Here is a 22,835-nt window from a genome sequence, read left to right on the forward strand (position 1 = left end):
CTCTTGGCATTCTCTCGATGAGCTTCAAGAGGTCGTCACCTGAAATGCTTTTCCAACAGTCTTGAAGGAGTTCCCAGAGGTGTTTAGCACTTGTTGGCCCCTTTGTCTTCACTCTGCGGTCCAGCTCACCCCAAACCATCTGGATTGGGTTCAGGTCCGGTGACTGTGGAGACCAGGTCTCCACTTTTTGTTAAGTACATAACTCCACATGTTCATTCATAAAGAAAACTCATTGAAAGAGAAGGTGTGTCCAAACCTTTGGCCTGTACTGAATATAAAACTATAAACCAAATGCTGTAAAACTTGTCAACGTGAAGCTGCTTTGTAGGTGCAGTGTTGTTTTGTTGCGTGCCCGGATATTTCCTGAGGATATAAGTCGAACCGAAGTGTTAATCAAGTGTAACTGTATAACCGGAGAAGCGGAAGCGGCGGGTCTCGTCCCGTCGGGAGACACGTGACTCGCGGCCGGTGGCGCAGTGGGCAGCGCTGCGCGGCGCGATGCGATGCGACGCGGAGCGAATGGCGACGTCGCCAAGATCGCGTTCACACCGCGGCTCTGAGGAGATAAATCAAGGTCAGTTCGCTGCGTTGTCCCGAGAACGACTTTCGGTTTTGTTTTGAAGCACAGCTTGTACTTTTATTTTTTACTTTTTCGGAACACTGTCGCTCGCTTGTTGCTGCTAATTAATTACTGTGATAAATCGGTGATTATTTTTTTTAAATGTACGTTTACAGCATTTATCAGACGCCCTTATCCAGAGCGACTTACAATCAGTAGTTACAGGGACAGTCCCCCCCTGGAGACACTCAGGGTTAAGTGTCTTGCTCAGGGACACAATGGTAGTAAGTGGGATTTGAACCTGGGTCTTCTGGTTCATAGGCGAGTGTGTTACCCACTAGGCTACTACCACCCTTAATTATGTTGATAATGTTGAAATCATGAGTTGACTGAGAGAAGTTACTCTCTGTGCTTGGAAATGGGGTCCGACTCTTTTTATTGGGAACAGTCGAGATAAAAATGTCTGGGCATTTTCACCCCCAGCCATACATCTTTAATAAAATGCTCACAAAATAATGGATCTTCTATAAAAAGCCCGAACCCTTTGTGGGTTCGAACCTGGGACCCAGGTCTGTGTGTGGAGCCTGCACGTTGGGGCAGGTTCCCAAATATTCTGAGATTTTTAGCAGTTAAAATGTGGATATTAAAAATCTCATGGCTTGTCTGTAGAATGACCCCCCCCCTCCTCCTTCCTCGTACCCTGTCGGTGCATCTCAGGTCCGGCTCCCCGGAAAATCTCCAGCGGAATGCAGTGAGGAAATTAACGTCAATGGTGGAAACAAGTCCAGTCAGGTTATCCACTTAACTGAAGGTGCCCCCTCTGCTTTCCCCGTGTGAAGACTCTCTTGTACCCTGGCAGGTGTGTTGCCTCTGGCCTTGTCTTCATATTCAGTACAGGCCAAAAGTTTGGACACACCTGCTCATTCAATGTGTTTTCTTTATTTTCATGACCATTTACGTTGGTAGATTCTCACTGAAGGCATCAAAACTATGAATGAACACATGTGGAGTTATGTACTTAACAAAAAGTGGAGACCTGACCTCCACAGTCACCGGACCTGAACCCAATCGAGATGGTTTGGGGTGAGCTGGACCGCAGAGTGAAGGCAAAGGGGCCAACAAGTGCTAAACACCTCTGGGAACTCCTTCAAGACTGTTGGAAAAGCAATTCAGGTGACAATGTCTTGACGCTCATCGAGAGAATGCCAAGAGTGTGCAAAGCAGTAATCAGAGCAAAGGGCGGCTATTTTGAAGAAACAAGAATATAAATCTATAGTTATTTCACCTTTTTTGTTAAGTACATAACTCCACACGTGTTCATTCATAGTTTTGATGCCTTCAGTGAGAATCTACCAACATAAATGGTCATGAAAATAAAGAAAACACATATATACACGTATATACTTCCTATCATTAATAATAGCACAATTTGCACAGGTTTTTTTTTTTTTTTTTTTTTTTTTTTCTGCTTTGCAGAAGTGGCAGGAAATAGCTATAGCCAGAAAATAACAGATATGGATTCCATGTTAAAAAAATGAATGGTAGAAAATAAAGGAGAGATTAAAATGTTTTTTTCAGTGGTGACTTGAATATTTGGAGCATTTTTTTAGCTGTTTAAAACTAAGCCAGCCCCCTTCTCTGAAGTGCAGAATTCCAACATAATGCTGTTACCAGGCGGACGAATGTAGAGTATGTGAAGATATGAGGATATGAGAAGCTGGTTCAGCTGTCACAGGAAGTTCATGTTAAGGAAATTCGGTTTCCCAATCGCAGTTCGGATGTCACAATCTATGTAGTATTGCTGTATTATGTTTTGATGGCATTAAGCCCCACCAACTTGGTACCGCCCCAGACACTTATTTTGGACTAGACCAGGCCCTTAATATAAAGGAAACCTTTAATTGCTGGTGGAAATATAAAAATATTACTCCGTATAGGTTCCTCTGTGTTCGCGTAGCAGAGGACTTCTTCACGTGGTCAGTCAACACTAGTTCCATAGTCGAAAGCGCCAGTCACTGCTTCCTGAGAAGATCCCACCTACCAGGATAGCCTTCGGAGCACGTGGATCAGTGCCTAGTTTGGGATCTGCACCACTTTGGACCACAAGACCATGTAGTGAGGACAGCTGAAAAGATCACTGGGGTCTCTCCCCTCTATCCTGGAGATCCAGAAGGGGCACCGCTACCACTTTTCTCTCCTGCCTCCTGGAAGAAGTTTCCAAAGCATCCAGATCTTCCGGTCCAGGATGGAAAGCGGCTCTTCAGACTTTTAAAGCGAAACTGAGCTCCAAACGTAGTCAAATGTACTTTGTAGAATCACAATAAAATCCTACTTAACTTGACCGAACAGTGTAGTATCTCAGTGAAAGCTGGGGTGAGGTTAGCATTTTCTCTCCCCAAACTTTCAAATGCTATTTTGTCTCATTTGCGTCTAATAAAAGGGTGTGGATGTGCAATACTCCTCTATATGAAATCTAGTGAAGGATGCAGAGTACCGGCGTACACTATCTGCCGTATAGTGTGTTCTGGAATAAGGACATTTACATTTCTGCCTCCTATTAAGACAAGGTTATTTTTTCCTTCTTTCAAGGTGTATTTACTTCAAGTGGCCAACTTCTACATAAAACCAGACTTCATTAGTGAAGTGGTTGGTTTTGTCATTGTAAAACACTGCAGAACTGCGCACAATGGAACGTGTCCTCTGCTTTTAACCGTCACCCTTGGTGAGCAGTGGTGAGCATGACAGGCGCCCGGGTGGCTGTGTGTGGGGACGGTACCCTGGTCAAGGGGGCCTCAGTGGCACCACAGCAGTTCAAGTCCGATTTCTTTACCCACTATGCCACCACTGCCCTGAGAAATGCAATGTGATGGCCAGAACTAAAACCCCCTGAGTGAGTTCATGCACAACAAGAAGAGACCCGCTGCAACTGACGTCACAGAACAGAGAAAGGCACGAATGTCCAGGGGAACATATGACCAGGTGCGAGTGGGATCTTGGAATGTTCATGGAGCGCTGGGCAGATATGTGGCAAGAGCCGGCCTGACTCCTCTGTAAGCTCCTTACGTTTTTTCATTCTTTGCATTTACATTGGGATCTATATTTGGCACAGCTAAAATGGGGACATTATTTTTCTAACAGTGCATTATTCATTGCAAAATTCAGATCTCCCCCCCCACTAATACCTTTTAGCCGTAATGACGGGAGTTGCCTGGTTTTTCTGACTCACTTTAATCTCTGCTCATGCAAAACATTCCTGAATGGCTTGATTCTTCAGAGCAGGAATAAAGCTGGTAGCTCTCCTGCAACCACCAGTAAAACTGGAAACTGCAGGCCCCAGTTTCCTCGCTTTTGTCCAAAAGTGTGCTGTGATTAGCTTTTTAATTGGTATGGACCACTTTCTGAATCCATGGGCACGTTCCATCCACTTTGAATGGTATCTGGCAGCAGAAATGCATGATATTGTATTACTTTAAATATTTTATGCGGGAGCATTAGTGCCGTTTACACTCGAAAGTTCCACGGTGGATTACTTCAAAGCCATTGACGGCGTCAAACAAAAACCGGAAGCATCCAAAGACCCCCCAAAAGTGTCCCATTATTGTCTCCATGCAATTATGTGTTCTTTGGCCTACCCTGTAGCTCTTTCATCTCCGCGTGGTCCTGGTGATTTCACGCTGGTGTCTTTGTGAGTGTGTGTTTGGAGTTGTTGAGAGGTGATGTTAGACCAGACACGCAGTCGTGTATCTGTCTGTATTTCTCCAAATCTGGAGACTGGGAAGCAACTGCTTTTCAATGGTTAAGGCTACATAAGCATGTTCTTCAATATAGGGCTGCAAAATACAATTATTTTGTAAGTTGGTGAATCTAATCTAATATATATTTTTGATCAATTAGCCTCCATCTGACCATGGCCGCTGATCATGTTTATGCAACATTATCACCTGTAATAAAATTCTTGGACTTAAAGCCATTTTTCAAAGGAAGAACAAATATATTTTGTTATTACCTTACAACCACAGCTGCTGTTTTAGTTTCATCTTGAGTCACGAAGTTGTTTCTTCGAAAACCTATGTCTGAACTTGCAAAATTACGAGTTGCGAAATGAACTTGTATATACATGCCTTCCCACTTCCTGTTAATCACACAAACTTTAAATGGTAATGGGAAGTTTTCTTCAGAGTGTGTGGTTTGCTGGATGGATTAACAGTTGCATCCCTCAAATGCCTTTAAAAACCCACAATCTTATTGACCGTTCGTTTCCTGAACTCTGGTGCATCTATACACACTTTTTAAATTAATTACACATTTTTATTTGAATGTTTGTTTTCATGTTTGCTGACAAGCTTGACCCAAGCCAGACTTAAATTATTGAAATTGAGCACAAGCCCAACCCAACCCGGCTAGGGTCAAGTTTTACAGCTCTAGTCTATATAGCATACATGACTATACAGAATTAAATGGGTGTGTTATTGGGATTTTATACATTTAATGTTTACAAATATAATTTTGGTAACCACAGCGCAGATACAATTCTGCACCCCACCAAACCACCAAGGGTTATGGTTAAAAGCAGAGGCCACATTTCGTTGTGTCACTGTATGCTGTGCTGCAGCGTTTCACGATGACAATCACTTCACTTTCAGTAACACGCTAGAACAAAGGGGGTGAAAGGTACCAGGTGAAACAGGATGTTTATTAAACAAACTAAAACGGGGTCGACCCCCCCCAAATGGCATAAGACCAGCATGTACAATGGTGCCTACACAAGGTCTATATACAGGGTGAAGGGGAAACAAGACACAGGTGAACAGGAAGAAGTAAAGTGAAAGTGGTTCTTTTTGTCATAGTGATACAAAGCACAGAAGCCCTCCAGGGTAGATCCTAATTGGCAACACCGATATTGCAATTCATGACTGTTTGTCTTTCCAATGGACTATTGTGAAAAATCTCAGTATGGAAAAAAATCTATTGATTAGTAATAAAAACGATCTAACCCAAGTGTAATAGTCTTACCCTTACGTGTACATCTGATGAATTCAGTGTGTGACTGTGTCCATCTCAGAGACTCACTGTGTCTCTGCCAGGCCTCAGTGCTCTGGGTGGCTCAGATGTGTCTTTGTTGGCTTGCAGCTGACACACATACGAGAATCCCCGCCAGCTGAGACTGAAAGAGAGAGAGAAGAGAGATCGTGTGCAAGAGAGAAGGTATGCTTTATAGGAATAGGAATTTAGTAGATGAATTGCTGTGCCTTCATTCTTACCCTCACAATATTAACTGGGGGGGAGCATTCAGGCTTTACAGGCATTCAGAAGGGGTTAAAATCCCCCACAGTAGATTTACGCAGAATATAACAGGCTCTTATAGGAATGAATCACTGTTGTTGGTGCTGTAACCTGGTGGTGCCATTCTGTGAAATTAATCTGGGATGTAAGACTTTTTACTGTGAAAGATGGGGTTATAGAAACGTCATACCACCAGAACCATAACTAACTAACTAACCAGTAGCCCTTTCTTGGTGTACAACTATTTCTGACACCCTGAAGACTAACTTTAATGACGTCTTAGGCTAATGATGAGTAGCCTCTTGTTCAGGTTTTTTCCACATTCTGGATGTTTTAAACCTGCTCCTGTTGATACATTACAAGTGCAGAGCAGTCCAAGGTCCCTCAGATTCAAGAGCAGTCAGCACACATCACAAACACCACCAACATGCAGAATGATCTGCACTTAAATTCAAGAATTCTGATGGTCAATGAAATGAGTCAGGTATTTGCAAACATACTCACACGTTCCATTACTACTTAGTCCTACACAGGGATGCACACACACACACACCATTCACTCATTCACTCACAAAAAGCAGAACTTGGATGAAACCCCTTTCAACAACCTTGGAGGTGTGAGGACACATCACTAACCCCCATGCGGCCCATGTCTTATGTAGCACCTCTGAGTTTTGCCAGATCATGGTAGTTTCCTGCTTTTTGAACAGTGTGGTTTAATAATAGTTTCATATATATTTTTTCATGGGACAGACAAGCCATTAAAACCTTCCAGTCTGTCAACAAATGGGTATGTCCCTGTAAGTATTTTGGTATGCTTGCCCATTATTTGACGGAGGAAGAGCTGTGTTTCATGTAAAATGACATTACATGTGACAGTTTTGATTGGTCAGAAACTCCCATATAAAGCTGTAGCAACATATTGATTCATATTTTAATGTTCTTTTTTTTTTGCCAAAATAACTGCCAACAAACAACTGAATAAGAAAATGCTGGTGTTTTGTTTGTATGGATTTATTTTTAAGGAAATACATGATGTATCCTTTGCAAAAAATGAAGAAAACTACATTTTATTGCGTTTTTACCTGGCACTTCCCCATATTGTTTTTCTTAGTCATAATGCCATTCATAGCTTTCTTTGAAAATTCCCAGTTGGTCAAAGACCAGAATGAGTGGGGACAAGAATAATTAGGTTTTCTTCCTCTTTCCTCGATGGCCAGAGAGAACAAGAAAGACAAACAGACAGTCCTGGTTCTCTCAATCTGTTTGAGCGTCTGCCAAAGGTAGCCTAAAAATCTTGAAAAAGAAGATATCCCAAGCAGGCCTCACAACACCCCTTCACAGAACAGTTCAAGCATCGATGAAAGAAAGAAAGAAGTCCTCTGAAAGACAGTCTGTGATGAATCTGTTGTGTGATTTGCAGGGCGCTAAAGAGAGGCCAGCATGGCTGAAAATGCACTGAAGCAGGCGGACCTGAATCGGAAAGGCAGCTTCTTTAAGGTAGGGATTTGCTCAGTCTGTCTTTTCTCTACCTCACTCATTTACAGTGTCTGTTCATCCCTTCTGCAAGGGTACTACTTTATTTGTTTATTTATGTTACATGTCACTTTCTATATTTTGTCACTATATTTTGTATAATTTTAAGGAATAATATAATCGAGTATTATATAACTAGCATAACCATTTTCACACCCTTCCAAAAAGGAAACTATGCTGTCCCTCAGTCATTTTGTGTAACAGTTGGTGGGCTACCATCCCACTGTAGATGCAAATTCAGCACTCATGGCTGGAGGGCCAGCACCTGAAGAGCCGTTGGACGGGAATGACGATACAGAACATGATTTTAGGCACAAAAAAAAACAGACATTTATGCTCACTATATACTGTAAATAATTAATAATATCATAATTAGTTGGGTAATCTATCTATCTATCTATCTATCTATCTATCTATCTATCTATCTATCTCTCTATCTTTCTCTATCTCTCAATAACAATGCATCTACAGATTTAGGAGTACTCCATGTCTACAAGGGGGGGACAACATTAGGAAGTTGGTTTTAACGTTCCTACTTCTCTGCTCTCCATACGAGCCATATCTGTTCCATGTTCATACTCACCCATGGATTCCATTTACTAAAGCTGATGCACAGAATCACTAAGGCCCAAAAAGCAGCAGCTGGACAGAGGGCTTTTTGTTTGCATGTCCCTAGCTTCTTCCACTTTTGTATAGCCTTCGTCTACTCGCTGAAATCACTTAAATGAAAACAGATCTTGTTGTGTTGCTTGTTTAGTTTAAAGGAAGGCAAGCTGCCCAGAGCAAATTCCCGGGGAAAAAAAATTGTTCATTATCTCTTATTATCATCTCAGTGTCTCTTTGTTCTTGCTCATTTTGTCTCCCTGTTCTCGTGTCATTTCTTTTGACCCTCAGCAGCAAGCAGCGCTGGCACTTTTCCCTGTGGCTGCTGAAATTGATGTCACCCCCAAATTCCAGTGGGTGAACTGGTTGCTCTCACCATGTTGCCTCTTACAGAAGTTGGTCTGGCCGACCTCGTGCTGCAAGGCCTATAAGTACCTAACACTGCCCTCTGTGGGCCGACTGCTGTTATTACAGCTTCCCGTCGCCTTCAAGTTCCCCAGTTTGTTTCTTAATTTTCCCCAGTAACATAAAGGGCATGCATGAATAAGTCACGAATAAGTTACTTAATTTTTTGTTTAAATCCTTACAGGAGGAGGGAAAATGCCGTTGAGAAATATGCTGTTTGTGTGCAGTAATCGCCTTCGGCATTGTAGTCTGGTCCGTGGTGCTCTTCTGGCGTTCCGTTCCGGTTTGAGTTCCTCTGCCTGTTTACTCCCAGGCAGATGATTATTCTCTCCAGGAGATGCAACGATTGCGTTCAGCAGTCTGTATATTAGATGCATGTGCAGTGGAGTCTCCAGGGGAACAGACGAGCTGTAATTCTGGAGAAGATCGGCGTCTTCCTCCGGGACGTACAGCAAGCACAGGAAGGGGAATAAGCCTTGTCCCAGCCTCCTCCTGACAGATGCCATTCTGTCACTTTCTGTTTGCTGATAGAGACGGCTGACGTCCTTTCTGTGCTTCTGTTCTTTTGTTCCGTCTCTCTGTCTGTAGAAACCAGTCTCACTGCTGGTTTCTGTCATTTTTCCCATGTCTTCCGCTGACTTGGACTTCTCCTGTTTGTTGTTCTGTAGCTGATAGACACGTTTGCTTCTGAACTTGGGGAGCTGGAGCGAGAACTGGCCCAGACGAGCTCGTATCACAAAGAGAGCATGGTTCTACATGGGTAAGTTCTCACCTATCTGCCCGTTTTCAGGTATAATCTTTTCAGTGTGTGTGTACACTACCCCCCAGAAAATCTTTTTATTTTAAGAACAACTGACAAAATTTCTATTTGAAAGATATATTATTTAATTTGGTTTATTTCTAGTACCTTTTTGTTTTATATCTTGTTATTATCTAAAACTAGACTTCAAATAAGATTTTTATATGATTGGCTTATTATGTTTTCAGCCTTCCTGTGTGATGTATTAAGTTTTCATTGCTCTCTGTTCTGTAATTTTTTTTTTATTATAAGAATATAATGTTCCATTTAACATTTTAAAGAGATATGGAAAGAGGTCTTATATCAGCAGTTAATAATATGCACTTCAGTAGTAACAACAACATTTATTTCTTGCTTTGCCCAAAATCACATACTTTGTCTCAATGGGCTTTGACAGACTCTACAGTTCACACTTTCACTTTGGGAAGAGGTCAGGCAGAACGGGACCCATTTCCAGGGGAGAGTGAGCATGCAGTGGGTGTCAGAGCAGGACTGGTGTTGATTTGGTTGAGAAAACGGTCCAGTATGTTTAAGAGTAAGGCTGGCAATAAAGAGTCATACATGGTGAATTGGAGAAAGGATCTGTCCGTGTTTGAAGCTACCTGCCATGCCTTCACATTGTGTGTGTACACTGGAGATTGTGGTATGGGAGGGGTTGAGCTTTCAGCATGAGAACTGGTAGGACTGGAAGTGTACACTAACAAGAGAGTTTGGAAAGCAAAGTGGACTTTTCAATGTAATCATGCTCACATTTATTGCATTTTATTTCAATTGGAGGTAAATTGTTGTAAAAATTATTTATTAATATTTATTTATTAATCACATTGAGTTACCAGAGTTACCTTTACCAGTTTGATAATGTTGAAAATGCTGTTTATAGAATGACACACACACACACACACACACACACACACATACATATACATACATCGTTCTGCATCCACAGAACTTTGTCACACGTCCACCAGGTTGGCCACATTTAAGGACCCGCTTAATGAAGATAGGAGGAGCTGCCAGGGCGGGGCACCCACCCTCTCCCCCTGCCTTTGTTTCACTTAAAGAGCCTATTCAAGGCGGGATTGAGGTGAAACCAACCGGGAGCATAAATCTGTGGTCACAAGCCAACTTCCCTCAGATTGACAAAGTTCTGTGGATGCAGAATTAAATGTCTCTACGCTAAAGAAAGAAATGCCATGACTCAACTTTCAGACAAATTCACCTGGATGACTGAGAATCTTCACAGACATCCATAACTTAAATACTTAACTTAAGTACATAACTCCACAAAAGGACCATACCGTAATATTCCCTTTCTCAGGTAAATCTTTTTTTGAACCTTTCTGTTTAGACTGGAGGGTGAGGTGAGTGGGGTGTACCTGCAGTCTCCTGCTTGTGAGGTGTCCCTGAGGGAACGGGATTCTGGGTATGACTCCCTGCGCCGGCGCGTGACTGTGCTGGACAGACTGACGCAGGCCCATCCCGTGTGGTTGCTGCTGTCACTGAGCGACCAGGAGGTCACACGCATCCTGCTAAAGCAACCACCCGGGGTAAGGGAGGGAAGCAGGAACCAGAAATGATCTCTGGTGGTTACTAGACCATTGATCAAATTCCCTTCCAGAAGTAATTGTACTGAAAAACATTTCTGTTGTTTGTACTTCACACAAATAAAATATTGAAATAAATGTGAGATTGTGTCTTTTTTTTTTTTTTTTTAAGACTTTAGATCATTTCATGAATACATTTTCGTTGACATCATGAAGACTGTGAAAGTTTGACTCGTGTTTAATTCACATAGGCCTTCCTGGTTAGGAGGTCCTCTAAACTCCAGAAGAAGGTGCTGTCTGTTCGAGGGGATGATGCATCCGGATGTCCCATCTTTGACTTCCCAGTAAGGGAGAACCAATACAGTGAGTCTTCCTCCTTTGCATTTGTCGTTAAAATGTATCAGTCTAAGTGGTCGCCTAATACTGTATCTGAAGTCTCTTTCAGCCGTGGTGCAGAATTACAGCCACGTTTAGCCAGTCACGCAATGAGATTTTCCCAAGACGCGCTGTTTCGGTGTGTGTAGCTTTAAATGGAAATGAGGAGGAGAGAGGTGGGACAAGGAGGAGAGTGGCCGATAGAAGACGAATAAAATTAGTCTCGTGTGACTGAACTAAAAAAAAATCATTTGTGCTCATATTCACATCCAATCACAGAGCAACTGCGGTGCTTCACACGTTTTCAAGCCATGATGGTCGGTGGAGCTACTTTTTTGGGGGAGGGGTGGAAATACTCCGGAAAAAGTATAAGAAATGGGAGGTAACCTTTCCCCTTATGACGTCACATGGGGAAAATCTAGCCACTGCTAGACAAATGCAGCCATTTCTAGCCACTGCAGGACCGTAGAGAGGCTGGGGGAACTCGTATTAATGTTAAATAATCTGAACAGGAGCCATCAAAGCCCCATCTAGTGTGTGTAAATCAACACTGCACACCGCTCACTGGGATTTAATTGCAAATTGATCATTTATTTGAGGATGGTAACAGGCATACATTTATCAGCCAACTCATAGTTAGCCCTTCATTTAGTTACTGCACATGGTGTTGACATTTCACTCCTATTGCTGCTGATGCTGCTCTATTTCATTAAGCATTCTGGACTAATCGACTAGGTCTGATTTACATGTTTTACATTTTTTACATTTACATTTATGGCATTTTTATCAGGCGCCCTTATCCAGAGCGACTTACAATCAGTAGTTACAGGGACAGTCTCCCTGGAGCAACTCAGGGTTAAGTGTCTTGCTCAGGGACACAATGGTAGTAAGTGGGATTTGAACCTGGGTCTTCTGGTTCATAGGCGAGTGTGTTACCCACTAGGCCAGTACCACCCTATGTGGTACATGTTGATGTTGATGCTGCTTTAGTAGTCACGTTCCGAATATGTCTGCTCTTCTGTATTTTTTAAGCAATTTCTCTTTTCCAGCCTTTTCATTGGAAGGATCTGGACTCAGCTTTGCAGATCTTTTTCGATTGGTGGCTTTCTACTGTATTAGCAGGTATTTCATATCTTCTAACCCAAATACGCAATACAAATATGAAAAAGAGAAGATTAAATCATTTGAAGTGAAATTTGATGTTTTGGGAGCAGAGAAACTTTTGGAAAAAATAATAATGTGTAGTCTATTTAACTGCTGTCAATACATAGACTAGATGTCATTTATTGTCTAATATTAGTTGTTATTATTATTCAGAAGCACTATATTCAGAAGTCTGGCTATTTGACCTAAACTCAGTAGAAAGTCTTTGGGGGCTGTGCACAAGAAAAGCCGGCACATTCTGACTGATGTGGAATGTTTTTGCGATGATGAGTGTGCCATGCTCACAGACTCCTACCCGAGAACATTGAATGATTATTACATCCAAAATAATAATTAAAGGGTGTGCACGCCAGCTTATTGTCCATTCTTATATTTGTCTTGGTTTTCAGTTGAACTGTACAGGTTCTAGTTCACAGTAAAGTTTTTTGAAATGCTCACTTTCTACATCCAATTGATGCATATTTTACATTTACATTTACAGCATTTATCAGACGCCCGTATCCAGGGCGTAGTTACAGGGACAGTCCCCCCCTGGAGCAACTTAGGGTTAAATGTCTTGCTCAGGGACACAATGGTAGTAAGTGGGGTTTCAACCTGGGTCTTCTGGTTCATAGTGGCTACTACCACCCTAGGCTACTAGGCTACTACCAATGGCTTGTCTCTAAACACATGGACACAACAGAAACTCAAGCGTGTGCTGAAGAGCACCAATTTGGGGGGGAAAGGGAACAAGGTTGAAGAGGTCTGGGCCGCGCTGTTTTGAAATCTCTTACTTCTGCAATACTACAGCCTGCCGAAGGGACCACGTCCGGGGAAGGGCTGCAGTTGTGGAAGTGGAGGCTCTTGTAGAACCGACATGTCTCAATTCCGTGCACAAGCCAGGCCGCGACGAACACATTTCGTGTGTGCAGCTGTGTTTTAACAAACCAAACAGCATTGCTGCCTCCCTGAGGTCTGTTGTCTGGCTGAAGTAGCGGAAAAGTCAGGCTTTTGGAGCAGTGCTTGTCTTCTGTGCAGGTCATAAATATTCTTATTTTTTTTTTTGTCTTGTGTCACTTGCAGAGATGTTTTGCCCTTTACTCTAAAGCTCCCTGCAGCGATTGCCTCAGCTAAAACTCACACAGAGGTGGAGGAGGTGGCCCAGCTAGGAGCAGGTACTGAGGATCTGTCACATTATCTCATTACGTCCCTCACTTTTTATGTGTTAATGCAGTTTATTTTTACATCCACTTTGTTACAGTTAACATTATTACACTATTAACATTAAGGTTCAATAATTATTGCTCATTTTCTCAACATTGGGGGTAGCCAGTATGACTGTTTTGTGTGTGTGTGAATCAGCCTGGCATCTCCAGTCGTGGCCGTGTGTTATTATTAGCCCGACCGAACTGACTAACTCTGCAGGAATGGAGGGCGGGTGGGGGGGTGGTGGTGTGCCGGAGGGAGAGGGCGTGGCAGATACAGCAAGCAAAGCCAGACGCGCGTCACACAGTGTGCTAAGATCCACCCCTTTGAATATTTGCATGGGTGAGTCAGCGCCTGTGTGAGCTCAGGGTGTGTGTCGGCATTTGTGAATCAGCCCTCAGTAAGGCGCAGGCTCGCTCCTGGAAAAGAGAAAGAATAAAAACGAAGTGAGTTCATCTCGATGTTATACAGTTTGTGTTTGTCATCTTTCGAATCGCTTTTCCCCTCCTAGGATTCTGGGACTGTACACCGAGACAAGCTTCAGCGAATGCTCCTCTTCAGGGGAGACCTGCGGACCTGTTGCCGCATGGAGCTGCTTCCCAGAACCATGGATCTCCTCCCAGGATATGCAAGAGCAGCACTTTGCCTGGCTGCCTGAGGATCCAGTCCAGCAGGGCCCTGTGTTTCGTCAACCCTCTGTTCCTGCAGACCCACCATCAGGTCCAGCAGGACGTTCCTGTTTGTAGCGGATCTTCTCCAGACGATTCCCCCCAGGGAATCCCCAGCAAGACCGGGGGAAAGCCTTGCGCGGTCCCGCCGCCGCGGCCTCCGCCTCCGCGCTGTCTTCCTCATAAGCCGGCGACAAGTTCCATGCAGGGTAGCATGCCCCAGACCTCTGCCAGCTGGTGTGCAGTTCAGCAGCTGCACCAGAGCGTGGAGAAGACCTCCATGGGGCTGAAGCACAGCAGTCCAAAGAAGCCACCACCACCCAAAAAGCCAAACGTCGACTCCTACCACTGCCACATCGCCCTCGATGAAGAGACGATTGCTAAGGCACTGAGCAATGCCAAGCTGCCTCATGGTGGGGTGGGGAAGGTCGTCCCCAGCCCTGGGAACCTTCCGGCTTTGTCCCACGATCAGAGCAGGAGAGAACATCTGGAACAGAGGCTGAGCGACATCAGCATCTCCACCTCGTCCTCGGATTCCCTCGATCTCCAGACCTCCGATGAATTCCACCGACCCTTTCCTGCACACCAGCCTGGAGACAGTAGCGAGGAGGAGGAAGAAGATGAGGATTTGGACGATGACTATGAATTGGATGAAGATGATTATGGGGTTGGGCTTGAGAATGACCTCCAGCTCCGTCTGCGGTCACCTTGTCGCTGTAAAAAGCTGAAACTCGGTGCCTCCTCTGCGCTCTTCATTCTCCCTCGGGCGCTGAAGGGGCCGTTCCAGAAGGTCAGCGGGGTCTTCAGCTCCCTGGCGGCCCCCGAAAGGAGGGCCGTGAGGAAGGTGGTGGAACTTGCCAATGATAAGGCGTCGTATTTTGGCTGCCTGGTGCAAGACTATGTAAGCTTTCTCCAGGAGAACGGCGGCGGTGGAGGCGGTCTCCACACCTCAGGCCTGGACCTCCTGCAGACCCTGAGACAGTTCCTCACCCAAATGAAGGCGTACCTCCTCCACAGCTCTGATCTCCAGCCACCCGTCGAGTCGCTTATCCCTGAGGACCAAATCGGTAAGAGGTATCTTTCAGACCTTCTAAAATCTTGAGACACATTTGGGGACCGTATTATCCCTTTTTTAAGGCTGATTAATATCTAGAGGGGGAATCTGAAGAAGGAGGGTTTCACTTTTCCCGGTCAAACCTGCTCAAAACGTGGGTGTACTCTAGTTTGTTTAATGTGCGGTGTTTTGTGTCGTATCTGGACTAATCTCCTTTTCATCGTGGCTTCTATAACCTACGTGGTCAGAGACGTAATTTGAAGTCAGGAGGTAACATCGTTTTTTTATTAATAATTTAGATGAAATGTGCCACCTCTATCTGAAGTGTTTCACATGGCGTATTTGAGTGAGATGCACTTTTTTTTTTCCCCACCCAGAACAATGTTTCATCTGAATAGCTCTGAGGAATTTCTGGAATTATGTTTTCTCAGCCCCCCCTTTTGTAAGCCGTTACAAACAAGATTTATTCAGAAAGTCATCTGACACACAAATAAATGTGTGAATATTCAGAAGCATAAAGTAGTGAAGTCATCCATTACTGCAACATAGACACAGAAGAAGAACAGATAACCGTGCAGAAAGTGCAGTAAACAACTGGCCTAAAGCTCTGCATACTTGTTGTGTATTGGAGCCTTTTATAAGGACAAATCTTCAAAATTCACGTGTTGTACTGACCTGTGTTGGTCATTATTTCTGCAGTTATTGCACACTGTAGAACAGCGGAGCAGCTTTATAAGCAGCGTTATAGTAGTGGGTCCGTAGTGTTTTTATTTATTTAATAATGTCAGAAAGTGAAATCTTTATGGGACCTTTAAGGAAAATAGGAGTATCCTGCAATAAATCATTTAGGTAAATTAATATTTGATCAATGTTTGACTTTTTTTTTTTTTTTTTTTGTTATGTTAACAATTTTGCTTGCAGCTGTTTTTTCCCCACTGGTTTGCATTGGTACCTAAAACTCGTACACAGTACTGTATATGCACCGAGAGCCTGTTGACAGCTGGAAGGAATGTTTGAAGTTCTTGGTTGGAGGGCAGTCCATTCTGTAACTGGCTGGCTCTGTTTGTTCATTTTTTTCATTCACAGTAGATATATATAATTTATGTTGACCATGTCTCAGATGAAGCACCATTCACACACCATAGCTTGGACAGCAGAGCATGCTTATCCCTTGCTGGTCTGGTTGGTCTGGTGCTTGCAAAGAAGTAAAAAAAAGAGGGAGTAAATTCTGAATGCCGTGTATTATGCCGTTTTTTTGGCTGCCTGTTGCAGCCTTATTGCGCAGATAGTTTGTGGGTTGGTTGGTGCAAGTATGTGGCGAATCACTGTAAAAGTACCCTGTTTAAACTGACCCGAGTGTGACATTCAGTGGTCTCTTTCTCACCATTAATGCAGTTCCTGACCACCTCAGCACTGTACAATTTCCACAACACTTTTCTCTAAGGAACCTGGTAATCTAATGGTGGCTGACACCTTGTGAAAGTCCTTCTGTTCAGTGAAGAGCATTTCCAACGCTGGCCAGCGGGTTCCTCGGCTTCGAACAGCAATGAATTTCTTCTCTAGATTTCAGGTGTTTCTTCAGGGTATTTAGGTTTAATTAAAGTAGTTTTTTATTTAATTATTCAGGTTTATGTGACCTAGCATGACATACCGGACTCTTGGCCCATGGAATGTTTCGTGAAATTTCATTGGATTGGAATTGTGAGGCAGTATTTTGTTGCCATGTTTTGGGTTCACTTTTCCATTTTAATGGAAAGGTTTGCTGCTGATAGAAATCAGATCAGATATGACCTTCAGTGAACAACTGAACAACTCAGCTTCCATTCCTACCGCATAGTTAGGTTAATGTGAACTACTCCATTTTTTACAGTTGTGTTGATGGTATATTTTAGGAACGTTCATTAGTTGGGGAAAAACCTGGATGTTCCTGGACGTGAGCGATTCGGCGCCTCCAGACCATCAGTCTGGGTCTGTGTGCTTGTAACCCTGCATATCCACAGGATTTCCGCTGGTAAAGTGAAAAAAAGGGGAAGCGGAAACCATGCCTAGACCCCTCAGCTGTGTGTATATGTGGGAGAGAGAGATTACAAATGATTTGCCAAGTGGGTCCGGGGATGAGGAATATCTAGATCTCCTGTTTAATTTTTCAGAATTTCTGTTGTAAATAATTCCCACAAACACCAAATCCAAATGTAAATCAGATTACCGATTATGACTATTATGAATTATTGGCCAAGATCATAATTTATTACAAATGAGCTCAGTTGAAAGAAAAACAGGGATCGCACTGACAATTCTGTCGCAATGTCTGTTCTAGATCAGGTTCTGGAGAAGGCCATGCACAAGTGTGTCCTTAAACCACTGAAGCTCACGGTGGACACGGCGCTGCATGACTTTCAAGTGCGGAGCGGGGCGTGGCAGCAGCTGAAGGAGAACCTGGCCTTGGCCAAGACAAAGCGCCCCCAGGATCTGGGTGTGGAGGGGGCAGTACCCCCAGACGCGGCCGCCATAGACAAGATCCGTCACAAATTCCGCAGCATGCGCAAGATGTATTCACCCGAGAAGAAGGTGCTGCTGCTGCTGAGGGTGTGCAAGCTGATCTACGCCGTCATGCAGGACAACTCAGGTGTCGTGATGACTTTACTCTTATCGAAGCAATCTTGCAGGACAAAACGGATGTGTGCACTGTGCGTGTGTTTGAGACCCGACAGGTTAAGTGAGATGCATGTTTTTTTTTAATGTGAGAGAACTAGCTGTCACATAAACATCTTTGTTTCTTGTTACACGGAGGTGGTTACAAGTTTACAATTCTGTGGTTTTACCGTAGATCCACAGATAAATGTAAAAAAATAAAATGTGTGTGTGTCTGTTTGAGTGTGTGTGTAAATGGGGTACATTATGTTAATTTAATGCTGTGCAATTATTTATTTTGATACTTCACTTTGACTTCCGTTCTTTGTCCGTGCTGTAGGAAGGATGTTCGGGGCGGACGACTTCCTGCCCGTGCTGACCTATGTGCTGGCCCAATGTGACATGCCACAACTGGATACTGATATTCAGTACATGATGGAGCTCCTGGAACCCAGTCTTCTAAATGGAGAAGGTACTGCTAGCCTTGGACTTTAGGTGAACAGAAAACTAGATAAGCGTCCAGTAATTTATGATGTGCTGTGAAGCAACCTAGCAAGAAAAATGCTGCATGTTCAGTACAGGCCAAAGGTTTGGACACACATCCTCATTCAATGTGTTTTCTTTATTTTCATGACCATTTACGTTGGTAGATTCTCACTGAAGGCATCAAAACTATGAATGAACACAAGAAAAACAGTTTAAAGAAAACACATTGAGTGTCCAAACTTTTGGCCTGTACTGTATATAGAACAGGGAAACACCATTCGCGATGGACTCTAACCAGACCAATGGGATCTGGTCTGTGTGCCCGCCCCATGATCTTTTGACCCTTGTCTAGTCTCCACTGATTACAGTAAATGAGTTTTGCTGAGTTTGCCCAAATATAAAACTGTTTGAAGGAATCCCAATCTCAGACTATGTCAGATTTCCGACTCTGTAATTGTCAAACTGGACTTTCTCATACTGGCACTTTTTAGCTCTTCGCCAACATGACGGCATACTTTGTAAATGGTATGTAAAATACTACTTGCTCTTTTAACCGAGCTGTGAAGCTTCATGAAACATTGAGACCTTCCAGGCAACCGTGTTCAACTCTCAAGGCTTCACGTAGAAACGTACACTATTTAGCATCAAACTGCTGCTATATAAGGGAATGAAGGCTAATTCAGTTCTACTCCAGTCCATGAATACAAATTATTAGATATATAGTGTATATTTTCTATATGTATGAAACATACTTTAATTTAACACAGCATTTTGTATCATTGGATAAAATATTATAGATCATAACATCTGTGCTTAGTGTCCTCGTGGGACTGGAATTGGTTGGTTTTCATCTCAACTTGATTCCAAGTCTCAGGTTCATCTCTCTGTTTATACAGCTGAATGTTGCTAGACCACAGTGGGCAGCCATTCTCTCCTTCCCAGACTGCACAGGAAACATGCACATGTCATAAATGTCCAGAATGCCCAATGCAGCATAAACCCACCTGATGTGTCTCATCCTTGCTCTCTTTTTGTCTGTCGTTAGAAGAATGCAGCTTGAGTGAGTTGGTTTGCTGGCGTGCTTTTACTGTTTTTCTTGTGCCATTTCTTTTTTTTTTTTTTGTTTTTAGTCAAGTGAAAAATGAAGTGAACTATGTGTCATTGCATGTTCCTTGTGCCACATCATGACACTGAGAGATTGCATAAAAATAGTGTACAGTGTATTCTACTGGCAAAGATGAGCACACAAGTTCCAGTAGCTTATAATATTTGACAATGTGGAGTGTATTTCTGCATGTTTGTAGTTAACGCATTGTGTATTCCAGAAACAGTAGTCACATGAATATAATGTAATGAGTAAGAATTCTCAACAGGATATGTCAGCTTAGCACAATCATTAACTCGATTTTATCACGTTTGCAGGTAGAGAGAGCCGAGACGTGCACCTAATTGCTTTAGTAAAATTCCCGGAAATACATACATTTGATCAACACTGTTTTCATTCATTTGTTGAATTAACAGGTTTCTGTGACCTGGCAACATACAGGGAGTGTAGAATTATTAGGCAAATGAGTATTTTGTCCACATCATCCTCTTCATGCATGTTGTCTTACTCCAAGCGGTATAGGCTCGAAAGCCTACTACCAATTAAGCATATTAGGTGATGTGCATCTCTGTAATGAGAAGGGGTGTGGTCTAATGACATCAACACCCTATATCAGGTGTGCATAATTATTAGGCAACTTCCTTTCCTTTGGCAAAATGGGTCAGAAGAAGGACTTGACAGGCTCAGAAAAGTCAAAAATAGTGAGATATCTTGCAGAGGGATGCAGCACTCTTAAAATTGCAAACGCTTGAACAATCAAGCGTTTCATTCCAAATAGTCAACAGGGTCGCAAGAAGTGTGTGGAAAAACCAAGGCGCAAAATAACTGCCCATGAACTGAGAAAAGTCAAGCGTGCAGCTGCCAAGATGCCACTTGCCACCAGTTTGGCCATATTTCAGAGCTGCAACATCACTGGAGTGCCCAAAAGCACAAGGTGTGCAATACTCAGAGACATGGCCAAGGTAAGAAAGGCTGAAAGACGACCACCACTGAACAAGACACACAAGCTGAAACGTCAAGACTGGGCCAAGAAATATCTCAAGACTGATTTTTCTAAGGTTTTATGGACTGAAGAAATGAGAGTGAGTCTTGCTGGGCCAGATGGATGGGCGCGTGGCTGGATTGGTAAAGGGCAGAGAGCTCTAGTCCGACTCAGACGCCAGCAAGGTGGAGGTGGAGTACTGGTTTGGGCTGGTATCATCAAAGATGAGAACCTGTGGTCCATCATCAAATGTGAGATTTACAAGGAGGGAAAACAGTACACCTCTCTGAATAGTGTCTGGGAGGCTGTGGTTGCTGCTGCACGCAATGTTGATGGTGAACAGATCAAAACACTGACAGAATCCATGGATGGCAGGCTTTTGAGTGTCCTTGCAAAGAAAGGTGGCTATATTGGTCGATGTTTTGTTTTTGAATGTCAGAAATGTATATTTGTGAATGTGGAGATGTTATATTGGTTTCACTGGTAAAAATAAATAATTGAAATGGGTATATATTTGTTTTTTGTTAAGTTGCCTAATAATTATGCACAGTAATAGTCACCTTCACACACAGATATCCCCCTAAAATAGCTCAAAATAAAAACAATCTAACAACTACTTCCAAAAACATTCAGCTTTGATATTTGATACAAAACCTCACTCCTTTCTGTCTCCTGCAGGTGGCTACTACCTGACCAGCGTTTACGGCGCCATGTCTTTAATCAAGAACTTCCAAGAGGAGCAGGCAGCTCGCATTTTGAGCAGCGAGGTCCGGAACACGCTGCACCAGTGGCACCGCCGCCGCACCACAGAGCGCTCGGTGCCCTCTGTAGAGGATTTCCAGGTACTGCTGGGTGGAAATGCAAAAATAACATTCCATTTATAATGCAGATATTATAATAATTCTGTTTATTTTCCATGATAGAATTATCTCCGGGTGGCACTGCAAGAAGTGGACAATGGTTGCACAGCCAAGACCCTGCTGGTGCGTCCCTATGCCACTACGGAAGAAGTATGCCAGCTCTGTGCCCAGAAATTTCGGATTGCCGATCCGGAGAACTACGCCCTCTTCCTGCTGACTGGGGAGACCAGCCAGCAGCTGGCTCCGGATACCCACCCTCAGAGGATCAAGGCGGAGCTGCACAGCCGTCCCCACGGGCAACCATTCAATTTTGTCTACCGTAGAGTGGTCAACTTAAACCTCGGCCTACACACTGACGGGCAAAATTATAGGTGATCACCAAATACCGTTCAGCTTATAGGGAACCCAAGTTCTGGCAATCAAAGAGACCATTACTGTTGGGTGACTGTTTACCCACACGCTGTTCTGGTTAGCTGTGTTGTGTGCCAAAATAACAACAAAAATATAGTTTATTGTAAATCCCACAGTTGCTGGTTAACTGTGGATGAATAGATGTGTGCTCTAGAGTCTTCATTATGGTGTGTGTTGCATAATGTGAAGGTTGTAAATATGAGTTTTTTTGTTTTTTTGTTTGCAGACAATCTCTTACATCCACAATCTGTCTGAAGCATTTTTATACTGTGTACAGAAATCCCATTTACATGAGTCAGGGGTGGGACGTGGGGAACAGAAACAGATCTGAACTGAGAGTATAAGGCAACCGGAAACACAAGCCAGGTTGCCAGAGCAACATGCTCAGGAACACTGAAATATACATTTCTAACATGATGTCGTTCTCTTTGAATGTGACGTACAATTAAAGGTCCCCTGATGTGAAAAAATTTTTTTTTTGCTTTTATATATTGGTCTTATTGGTCCCCTAATACTGTATCTGAAGCCTCTTTCTGAAATTCAGCCGTGGTGCCGGACAAAGCATGAGAAACGGGAGGTAACCTTTCCCCTTATGACGTCATAAAGGGTCAAATTTCATATCCGACCGCAAAATAGAATGCCTCTTTTTACACCTTCTGCCAGGGGAGCATTAATACTAGGGGAGTTAGTATTCATGTTAAATACCATGGCATTTTCATGGTAGGGGACCTACCAAATGAAAATAAATACTGTCCTAGCCCTGAAACTTGCCTTAATGAAATAGCTGCACATCTGATCCAGGTTCCCCAGCTGTCCAGGGTAAAGGTGACAGCTTTAAGGTGCAGGAAGCCTTTAGGCATCATGTCACAAAGGACAAACTGAACCAGAAAGCCTTCATATACTGTAATCCTTGTTTTGTATTAAAACTGACATAATATAAACCAATTTATCTCTGAAACCGTCAGTGTTCTGTTTCATCATGTGGCAATAGCCAAGGTGGTGGGGAGAAGTGGAAGTCAAATTTATGGAACGTCACTTCACAAAACGCTGGAAATAATCGTTTAGCTATATATTAAATGCAAGCATGAACCGGTTCTGCAATGCCCTGCGATACAAATTCACAAGTTATTATGCTCTGCTTTCAGAGTTAATGCAATTTTTACAAATAAACTTGATTTTACTGTA

At 43.2% G+C, this 22,835-nt stretch overlaps 1 protein-coding gene across 5 annotated transcripts; it reads left to right on the top strand.

The window, feature by feature from the left end:
- The first annotated feature begins 351 nt into the window (after positions 1–351).
- On the top strand, positions 352–22,835 carry rin2b (Ras and Rab interactor 2b). 5 transcript variants are annotated; one of them, XM_028973903.1, is made up of 14 exons: positions 352–574; positions 1,277–1,370; positions 5,690–5,764; positions 7,266–7,342; positions 9,055–9,146; positions 10,534–10,732; positions 10,981–11,092; positions 12,154–12,226; positions 13,331–13,422; positions 13,965–15,188; positions 17,493–17,801; positions 18,147–18,278; positions 21,058–21,221; positions 21,303–22,835. In XM_028973903.1, exons 4-14 carry the CDS (start codon positions 7,286–7,288, stop codon positions 21,612–21,614), a joined length of 2,766 nt encoding a protein of 921 aa, XP_028829736.1. In that variant the 5' UTR covers positions 352–574; positions 1,277–1,370; positions 5,690–5,764; positions 7,266–7,285; the 3' UTR covers positions 21,615–22,835. The 5 variants fall into 5 exon arrangements, with proteins under 5 accessions (XP_028829736.1, XP_028829738.1, XP_028829735.1 ...); XM_028973905.1 differs by lacking the exon at positions 1,277–1,370; XM_028973902.1 differs by lacking the exons at positions 1,277–1,370; positions 5,690–5,764.

The sequence above is a fragment of the Denticeps clupeoides genome, chromosome 3, assembly GCF_900700375.1.
Source record: "Denticeps clupeoides chromosome 3, fDenClu1.1, whole genome shotgun sequence".
Lineage (NCBI taxonomy): Eukaryota > Metazoa > Chordata > Actinopteri > Clupeiformes > Denticipitidae > Denticeps > Denticeps clupeoides.

What these genes read in the sequence shown, in the direction of transcription:
- rin2b (XM_028973903.1), top strand. Translation starts at nt 7,286, where the DNA reads ATGGCTGAAAATGCACTGAAGCAGGCGGACCTGAATCGGAAAGGCAGC. An exon ending in GAGAGCATGGTTCTACATGG is followed by an intron (nt 9,147 to 10,533) that starts GTAAGTTCTCAC and finishes CTTTCTGTTTAG; the next exon opens with ACTGGAGGGTGAGGTGAGTG. An exon ending in TATCCCTGAGGACCAAATCG is followed by an intron (nt 15,189 to 17,492) that starts GTAAGAGGTATC and finishes TGTCTGTTCTAG; the next exon opens with ATCAGGTTCTGGAGAAGGCC.